Consider the following 9,743-nt stretch of genomic DNA (forward strand, 5'->3'; position numbering starts at 1 on the left):
ATAATAAACGAAAAGCGATAAGACAAGCAACAAAATAACCGTATCGGGATTACTCCCCCTGCGTATGATAAAGTCATGCAAGCATCTCCCCCTAGGAATGTGCAACTACGTATATCTACCTTCTTGGTAACAATATGTCACCCACATCACTGCTCGTTTCGGTGATGTGTATGAACACTCCTTATCATCATTGCTTCAAGTGAAACACACTAGAAAGGTACTAATTAATTGAATTCCAATATTATATTATAGGTAATCTTAGTATTATACTATCTCAAAAATATAAAATTCTAGAGAGTGGTAACAGATTACACTAAATCTGTAATTGATTATATTTCGAGATGTAACCGGTTACATAAATTTAAATTACACTATTTTTCCAACAAAACCCTCCTCTCTAAAACCCGAACAGTTTTTCTGCCACTACTCCAAAACAACAATGGATTCGCTCTGATCAAACTTTCTCCGTTTTGGGATCCGGAACCCACCAACCGCTTCTACATCCAACAATATGCTACTTCTCTTTTCATTTTCATACTCATATAAATTCTTCTCTCCCCAACCCCATCACTTTTTTTTTTCACTTCAAGAAGATGCAAATTCACACTGTTTTTTATTTAGTCCCGCATTCTTGAATGTATATGCTAGTAGATTTTTCAAATGTCAAATACGTTTTTTTCTTTTTCGAATTTCAAAATGTTTATCACACATAAAAAAAATGCAACTTACAATTCCTACAGATTCACCCAATGGCAATTATTTTGATATCGTGATGAAAGGAGTGACGTTTTTTAGGGTGTATAAAATACCGTCTTTGAGAGTGTAAGATGACTACAACACATAGGGTCTCAAATTTGCCACACATAAATCGTGGCAAAATAGGACTTCATAATAAATTTGTCAAAGTTAAAGCATGAACCTCTTGTTTTGTCACGGTTGAATCATAGCTGAACTACTCAATCTCTTCAAAATTTAAGGCGGCGTGCTTGGAAAGAAGAAAGGAAAAAAAAAAAAGGTTGAGAATGTTTACTTAATTTAGATTTTAGATATTGTTGTTCTACAAGCTATCATTTATTCATTTTCATTTTCTTCATAAAAAAGTAACTAATACTACAAGATAGTGCGCATGCACTTGCATGCACTATTGCCATTAAAACACAATGTATCCACTTTCTTTGAGAGTCACTGGCAAAAGGTGATGCCTTAAATATTTCATAATTTAAAGGCGGTTCAACCCAATATGTATTGTGCCCCACAAACTACTAATTCCCTTTAAATACAATTTTCTATTTGCATACGAATATTCCATTTCCACTTTTCTATATATGCATGTAAATCATATTTTGGGACATACTCTAGCTATTAATACTAACAAAACTTGCTATTTATGTTCATCAATGCTAGTTTGGCTTAACTTTACTTTTCTATTTCAGGTTCAAGGGTCCAAAAGAGACTTAAAAACCAAAACTCATTGGTTTTTTCAAAGGTTTGCACTTGAGGATGAGTTAACTATGCTTGTTGCTGAAGATTCTTTGTTGTTGTTGTTGTTGTTAGTTTTCTGATCATGTTTGATGGAGCTTTGAATTCCAAAGCTCTAATGGAAAAGAACACATATGGAGCACATTTAGTGGTGTTATGTTTCTTCGGGATGCTTCTAATGCGTTCTTCTTGTCAAAATGATGCAACTACTGATGTGTACATTGTTACTCTCAGACAAGCCCCTACTTCTCACTATCAGAATGAGTTGGCCACAGATTATAACAACTTCAGACACGGTACTTTTAGGAGGAACGCATTTCACAACCCGAGGTACACCATCCCTTTCACTTTCGTTGTTTTTAAGGTTTAGGAAGTGTTTATGTTGCATGGACTAGTTAGTTAAAATGATTGTTTAGTAGTTAATATCTAAACAAGTCATGGACTAGTTTAGTTTATTTGTGAACATTAAAGTTTTTTTTTTCAGACATCAAAATTTTACGAAGACATATAAGAGACGTGGTTCTAACATTGCGCAAGTTCATGATTCGTTGTTGAAGAAGGTGTTTAAAGGGGAGAAGTATCTGAAACTCTATAGCTATCATTACTTGATAAATGGATTTTCTGTGCTTGTTACTCAACAGCAGGTGATGTTACTTTTCATTTTTCGTATCATGATTCTAGTACTCTTTAGAAAAACAGCTTAATTAAGCGCTTATGACATATGGCTTATGAATAAGGTCTTCTTGACATAATCTTAATTTTGAAATCACTTATAAAGGCAGAGAAGCTATCAAGGAGAAGAGAAGTGTCCAATGTGGTTTCAGATTTTTCTGTAAGAACTGCAACCACACACACCCCGGAGTTTTTGGGTCTGCCACAGGGAGCTTGGTTTCAATCAGGTGGATTTGAAACTGCCGGAGAAGGAACCACTATTGCATTTGTTGACACTGGCATTGATCCTACACATCCAAGTTTCTCTGATGATAAATCTGAACATCCATTTCATCCTCCTCCTCGTTTTTCTGGCACCTGTGAGGTTACTCCAGATTTTCCATCTGGTTCTTGCAATAGGAAGCTTGTTGGGGCCCGTCATTTTGCAGCATCTGCTATAATCAGAGAAATGCTTGATCCAACTGAGGACTATGCTTCTCCCTTCGATGCTGATGGCCATGGCACGTGAGTATTTGCTCCATCCTTTTATCAATATCAATCAATCGGCCCTCAAAAACGTATTAACTTAACTTGTATCTCCACCGAATGTCCATTCTGATGTATCTGTAATATACAGGAACACAGCTTCTATTGCAGCTGGAAACCATGGAATCCCAGTGGTTGTTAATGGCTATCATTTTGGAAATGCTAGTGGGATGGCTCCTCGTTCCCAGTAACTATTCTTTGTGTCCGTTGTAATCTGTTTATGCGAGCATGATGGTTTATTTTATTTTAGATTTATGAACACATTCCTTTTCAATCTTTCACAGTATTGCTGTTTACAAGGCACTATACAAGGGATTTGGAGGATTTGCTGCAGATGTTGTTGCAGCTATTGATCAGGTACATATATAGACAGACAAGTACTCGGTGCTGTTTATGCACAGTTTGAATCAAAGAGTTGTCGTAATCGTTAAGTATTGATGATTTTCCCCCTTGTAGTCCCTTCAAAATCCTACTTTTCGAAATTGCATCGACAATTTTACATTTCTGGTACGGTTTAATATTATGACTAATTTAATTGTTTACAGGCAGCTCAAGATAGAGTTGATATAATATGCTTGTCAATCACTCCTAACAGGCGTCCTCCTGGTATTGCAACTTTCTTCAATCCAATAGACATGGCATTGCTGTCAGCTATAAAGGCTGGTATTTTTGTTGTGCAAGCTGCTGGAAATACTGGTCCTTCAGCTATGAGCATGTCCTCCTTTAGTCCTTGGATCTTTACTATTGGTGCCACCTCTCATGATCGAGTTTATAGCAACTCGCTATCTCTTGGAAATAATGTGACAATACTCGGAGTTGGACTTGCACGTAAAATTCTGTTGCTCTAATCTTGGTTAGCTATACATGACTTTATTTTATACTAACGCTGTATATGTATAACTCTGGGTATGCTTGTGTATTCTTTATGCAAATTTTGTTATATCATTGTAGCTTTTGAGATTTATTACAACCAGGTTTTAAAATTTGTTCTGTTGTGTCATTCCCAGCTGGCACATCTGAGAACACAATGTACACATTGATTCATGCACATCATGCTTTGAACGATGACATAACAATTTCTGATGATATGTATGTTGGCGAATGTCAAGATTCTAGTAAGTTCAATAAAGATTTGGTCCAAGGAAACCTCTTAATGTGTAGCTATTCAATGCGATTTGTGCTTGGTCTCTCCAGCATCAAGCAGGCCGTAGAAACAGGCACAAATCTTAGTGCTGCCGGGGTTGTTTTTCCCATGAATCCTTCTGTGAATGGTTTTCAGCTTGACCCAACTCCAATGAAAATTCCTGGCATAATAATCCCATTTGTGAATGATTCCAAGGTGGCTTGTCCATTTTCTCTTTTCAAAATATGCTACCATCTTTGATGTTTTCATAATGTATATATCGTTTTTTATTGAGCAGATATTATTAGAATACTACAATTCTTCAATGGAAAAAGACAGTACTTCAGAAAAAATTGTTAAACTCGGGGCTGTTGCTAGCATTAATGGTGGACTTACGGCGACCTATAAAAATGTTGCACCAAATGTTATGTATTACTCAGCCAGAGGACCAGATCCTGAGGACAGTTTTCCTCATGAAGCTGACATTTTGAAACCCAATCTGGTAGCTCCAGGAAGTTTTATATGGGCTGCTTGGAGTTCTGTTGCCACTGATTCAGATGAATTTCTAGGTTAGTAAATACATAAACATACTTTTACGCAAAGACAAGGGCTAGCAACACAATATAGACCGAAATGGTTCGATCCACATCAATTTAGGCCAATAACATGATGATCTATATAGATCTTTGTATCTCGAAGGATTAGTTTCTATGCATGTCTGTATAGTGCAATGTGAATATCTGATCTATATTTTTAACAACAGGTGAGAATTTTGCAATGTTGTCTGGCACAAGCATGGCTGCACCTCATGTTGCTGGTCTTGCTGCACTAGTCAAGCAAAAGTTTCCCAATTTCAGTCCTGCAGCCATTGGATCCACACTTTCCACCACAGCATCTCTGTCAGACAACAGCGGGAAGCCAATAATGGCTCAGCGGTCATATCCCTCCCCAGACCTAAACCAATCGCCAGCAACTCCATTTGACATGGGAAGCGGTTTTGTGAATGCTACTGCAACATTAAACCCGGGATTGCTTTTCGATTCAAGTATGCCACTTAATGATCTTATAAACCTTTTCATTATATTTTTAATGTCTATAAGCTTATTTGAATTGTGTATATGACATGACATGTATTTCTTTGTAGGTTATGATGATTACATGTCTTTTCTATGCGGTATCAATGGTACAGCTTCTGTAGTACTCGACTACACTGGTCAGAATTGTTTGATTTATAACTCTACTGGCTATGGCTCTGATCTAAACTTGCCTTCAATCACAATAGCAAGGTTGAACCAATCTAGATTAGTCCAGAGAACAGTACAAAACATTGCTGGAAATGAAACTTACAATGTTGGTTGGAGTTCTCCATATGGTGTTTCTGTTAAAGTATATCCAACTCGCTTCTCTCTAGCCAATGGAGAGAGACAAATCTTATCTGTGATTTTCAATGCAACCAGCAACAGCTCTATTGCAAGCTTTGGAAGGATTGGATTGTTTGGTAATCAAGGTCATGTAGTCAACATTCCTGTGTCTGTCATTGTTAAAATCTCATTGTGAGATAATTAGAATGGTAAGTGCAAATTAGCAACATGAGGTGCAGCCATGCTTGTGCCAGATAATTAGCATTAAGGTGTATTTAACAAAGTGATATAACTACAAATTTTGTTAAATACACCTTAATGCTACACAACCGGCAAGGGTGGAAAAGCTTGTATGTGTATCGAATGAGACACTTTTTTTTCTAAATTTGCACGGAGCACTCAAATTCTCAGAAATCACCTTTATTGTATTTAGCAGTCAACCATACTATCTAAAGGTAGTGGTAGAAATGCATATCAATCTTTACCATATATAATAATAAGAGTATTTATTTGGTCTATTATACATTATTTTCCTAGTTTTCAACCTCTGGCCTCAAATTTCAACTTTTGCATTATTCGTCAAATAGCTTTCAGTAGGACTCTTAATATCAGATTTTTTCAGAAGACAGTCCCTAGCAGCATTTAGTTGGCGAACAGCAGCTCTAATGACAATGCGATCATCTGGATTGTCTGCAGTGCAGGACATGCCAACTCCCATAATTGCATCCACACACTGAATTTGTAGATTAGTGTCTCTAGCTGAGTCGTCATCGTAAATGAGAGTTAGCAGCTGAGGGTCAATGACTTGAACAGTCTTGTTTTTGAATCCTGATTGCACCCATTTTGCTATGCTCAGGCCTCCACTGAAGCAATCATCTTGTGGACTTTTCCCAGAGAAGAGCTCTAGTATCACTATCCCAAAACTATATACATCTCCTGCCGCAGAAGCTTTCTCTCCCCATCCATATTCTACATTGAGAGAAAAGTACTTTATTAATTGTATTTAAACAAAGCATGATAGAACTAAGAATATCGAATATTCAATGAAAGAGAAAGTTATCAGCATACTAACCTGGAGGTATGTAACCGATTGAACCTCTAAGGACATTAGTGGAACTTATGGAAAATTGATTGTTTGATCTTTGAATCAGTAGCCTAGCCAAACCAAAGTCTCCAACCTTTGCAGTCAAATCTTCATTCAGGAGAATGTTACTCGGCTTAATATCACAGTGCACAATTGGAGTTTCACTGTCATTGTGCAGGTAATCTAATGCAGAAGCAACATCTATAGCTATATTTAGTCTCTCCAAAAGGTTCAAACCATTTCCGTTTTCATGCTTTCTCCTCTCCTTAATCCAATCTTCCAAGCTCCCGTTACTTAAATACTCGTAGATCAAAGCCAGAAAATCGTTGTTTCTAAAATCAACACTAGAGCATGATGTGATTAGCTTAACAAGATTTCTGTGCTTTGAGTTCTTCATAGCGTCACACTCTGCAAAGAAACTCTTTAAAGAACCTGTTCTTAGTGTGTCAAGCACTTTCACTGCAACAGTACTGTTTTCTTGACTTAGATAGCCTTTATACACCGATCCAAAACTCCCTGTTCCTATTAAATTTTCTTGGCTGAACCCCTCAGTTGCCAAACGAAGCTCGTCGTAAGAGACCATTGGAGTCTGTTATCAAAGAGAATGATAGTTAATAATAATTAGTTAGATTAGTTATCCTTGTTATGTTCTTCATTTTTGTATGGACTCGTATGTACAAATAGAGTGCGTTGTATTCATTGTTAAACATTTCTTCAAGTTACCAATAAATGAGATATTTTAGTAATACCTGTGGCTTTAGCTGTTCAGATGTTGCTGTTACCTTAACCTTTGTATACTTCATGTATAGTAGCAAGCCAGTTGCGAGACATAGAACCGATATTAACACAATAGCTATGATGATATAAAATCTGACATGTGTTCTTCTATGGAGTCGAGGCACGCATGCAAAGCTCAAGCATAGTTTCGTATTTCCTTCTAAGTGGACATTAGAGAGATTTTGGAAAACTCCACCATTGGGAATGACTCCTTCTAAGTCATTGTAAGACAGGTTTAAAAGCTTAAGGACATGCAGGTTTTTAAGTTCATCAGGAATGGATCCAGAGAGTAGGTTCGAGGACAGGTCCAAAGTTTCCAATCCTCTCACATCTCCAAGAGATTTTGGAATGGAACCTAAGAGCATATTCCTGGCCAAAATCAATTTCTCCAGGCTCGAACAACTGCTGAATGAGCTGGGGATGTTTCCATTCAATTGGTTGTTGGAAAAGTCAATGGTGGCAATGGTAGTCAATTTCCCAACTTGAGGTATTGGTCCACTCAACAAATTATTTGATAAGTTCAAAACATTGCTCAAAGTTGGGAGATTGAGGATTTCCACAGGTATGCTTCCATTGAGTTTGTTGCTAGATAAGTCCATGTAGAGCAGGCTTTGATAATTCCCAAAATTGTTTGGTATTCTACTCACAAGTTTATTTCTTGACAAATCAATCTTGTTTAACTTTATAAGATTACCAAGAGAACTTGGAATAGACCCTGATAGATTATTTCCAGCCAGATCTAGCACTTGTAGTTCCTCTAACTGGACTAACTCCTTTGGAATCTCTCCACTAATCGAATTGTAGCTCAAGTTTAACAAACTCAAACCACTAAGACGACTGATGGAAGATGGTATACTTCCATTGAAACGGTTCTGTCCCATGTATAATTTTGAGAGTTCCTTGGAAAGATTGCCGATGGTATCAGGAATCACACCTTCTAGCATATTTCCATCAATTGCTAGAAAGTTCAAGTGAGTGCTGTTTGTCAATGAAGTGATGAAGTCCAAACCATCGACTGAGTTGACTATCCTGTTATAGCCAATGTTATACATGTGAAGAGATGGAAGGTTTCCTAAACCAGGTGGAACTGTTCCTTCCAAATGGTTAGAGGCCATGCGAATGATCCTAATATTGGTGAGGTTATGCAAAGACCCTGGAATTCTACCAGTGAACTTATTGAAGCAAAAATTGAAAACTAGTAGTTTTGGAAGTTTAACACCAACATCATAAGGAATATCACCCCATAAGGAATTCGAAGCTACGGCTAAGGTAACAAGGGAAGACATATTGTATACGACAGATGGAACAGTTCCGGTAAGATTGTTAATAGTGAGATCAAGCTCAATTAAACTATGTAGCCTACCTAAGTCGCTCGGAATCCTGCCACTAAGAGAGTTGGTGCCAAAACTTATATTTCTCAGAGATGAAATATTTCCTAGAGCTGCTGGAATTGTACCATAGAATCTATTCCCTCCGAGTTTCAAGACCTGCAGCTTTTTCAAGCTGCTGATGTCTTCAGGAATTTTACTTACTATCTTATTTGAAGACAAATCAAGAATCTTGAGCTCGTTTAGGTATGTAAGATTCGAAAGAAGCATTCCTTCGAATCTGTTAGAGCTCATGTTTAGAACTCTCAAGTTATTTAGATTGGTGATTTGGTTTGGAATGAATCCTGTGAGCTGGTTATCCTGCAATTGTAGGGACTGAAGAGAGGAGATGTTACCGATATAAGGGCTAAGGTAACCCGAGAGGCCGAAACCTGAAAGATCTAAGGCAGTGACTCTTTGGTTATGCTTGTCGCATAGGACACCAGTCCAATTGCAAGGAGATGAATCATGACTCCAAGAGGATAATGGGTGAGAACTAGAACTAGAAGTGTCATTGGTAGTACTCAATTGAGACTTTAATGAGATTAAGGCTTCTTTGTCTGTGGTGATACTAAGAGTGGTTGATGATACACCAACCAAAAGGTTGTTGAAATCAAAGGGCACAATAAGGATCATTAATAAGGCAAAAATATGAAAAAGTGAATGAGGAAACAAAGCCATGTTTGTTTCTTTGGTTTTTGGTTTGGTTTTGGTTTGCATGCAGGTTTATGATATTCATATTATGCTGAGAAGATGTGTTTTTATAGCACCTAGTGGCTTAGTTATGAATCCTCTTCTTTTCTCACTTGAGTCATATCATAAGTGTCATTTTCATGTAAGTATCTCAGTTTGACCCAGTTTCAGTTGTAAATGGTTATATAGTCAACTTGTTTAGCTAGCATTTCAACACCCAAATTGACGCTAGAAGTATTTTAATTTTACACGACAGGAAAGTGTGTTTTTTATTTTATTTTTTAATAAGCCTTTACTTTAGTCTCCAAATAATTAGTCATTAAAATATTTAAAATGTTATATATCTGTTCAATAAATATGATTTTTAAACTTAGTAATAACCTATAATGCTTTAGTCTCTATATAATAAAACTATATAATATTCATATTATTTAATTTTTTTTATCAAATTCACAAAATATTTACATGCAACACCGAAAATCTGGCAATCAAAACACAATAATTTTAAGAGAGTTTTTTACCTCACTTTTTGGAATTTCTTAGGCACCGGGCGCACTTCCAAAAATACTTCTGAAGATGTATCTTCGAAAACAATTTTTTTTAATCAACGTCAAAAAATTTCGGAGTTACTTTTACGGAATATGTCTGTATGCATATTTACG

The 9,743-nt window shown here is 36.7% G+C and overlaps 2 protein-coding genes across 2 annotated transcripts; one reads left to right on the plus strand and one right to left on the minus strand.

The window, feature by feature from the left end:
• Positions 1-1,345: 1,345 nt before the first annotated feature.
• Positions 1,346-5,674, plus strand: LOC131603288 (subtilisin-like protease SBT2.3). Its single transcript, XM_058875592.1, has 10 exons — positions 1,346-1,809; positions 1,964-2,123; positions 2,258-2,655; positions 2,768-2,863; positions 2,961-3,033; positions 3,222-3,504; positions 3,684-4,015; positions 4,098-4,368; positions 4,563-4,844; positions 4,944-5,674. Exons 1-10 carry the CDS (start codon positions 1,565-1,567, stop codon positions 5,354-5,356), a joined length of 2,553 nt encoding a protein of 850 aa, XP_058731575.1. The 5' UTR covers positions 1,346-1,564; the 3' UTR covers positions 5,357-5,674.
• Positions 5,550-9,108, minus strand: LOC131603287 (putative receptor-like protein kinase At3g47110). Its single transcript, XM_058875591.1, has 3 exons — positions 6,994-9,108; positions 6,233-6,833; positions 5,550-6,129 (listed from the first exon to the last, which is right to left on the minus strand). Exons 1-3 carry the CDS (start codon positions 9,106-9,108, stop codon positions 5,714-5,716), a joined length of 3,132 nt encoding a protein of 1,043 aa, XP_058731574.1. The 3' UTR covers positions 5,550-5,713.
• Between the last annotated feature and the right edge of the window lie 635 nt (positions 9,109-9,743).

Source organism: Vicia villosa, linkage group LG5, assembly GCF_029867415.1.
Source record: "Vicia villosa cultivar HV-30 ecotype Madison, WI linkage group LG5, Vvil1.0, whole genome shotgun sequence".
NCBI classification, from domain to species: domain Eukaryota; kingdom Viridiplantae; phylum Streptophyta; class Magnoliopsida; order Fabales; family Fabaceae; genus Vicia; species Vicia villosa.

What these genes read in the sequence shown, in the direction of transcription:
- LOC131603288 (XM_058875592.1), top strand. Translation starts at nt 1,565, where the DNA reads ATGTTTGATGGAGCTTTGAATTCCAAAGCTCTAATGGAAAAGAACACA. An exon ending in AACGCATTTCACAACCCGAG is followed by an intron (nt 1,810 to 1,963) that starts GTACACCATCCC and finishes TTTTTTTTTCAG; the next exon opens with ACATCAAAATTTTACGAAGA. An exon ending in TGCTTGTTACTCAACAGCAG is followed by an intron (nt 2,124 to 2,257) that starts GTGATGTTACTT and finishes TCACTTATAAAG; the next exon opens with GCAGAGAAGCTATCAAGGAG.
- LOC131603287 (XM_058875591.1), bottom strand. Translation starts at nt 9,108, where the DNA reads ATGCAAACCAAAACCAAACCAAAAACCAAAGAAACAAACATGGCTTTG. An exon ending in CTGAACAGCTAAAGCCACAG is followed by an intron (nt 6,834 to 6,993) that starts GTATTACTAAAA and finishes CTTTGATAACAG; the next exon opens with ACTCCAATGGTCTCTTACGA. An exon ending in AATCGGTTACATACCTCCAG is followed by an intron (nt 6,130 to 6,232) that starts GTTAGTATGCTG and finishes CTCTCAATGTAG; the next exon opens with AATATGGATGGGGAGAGAAA.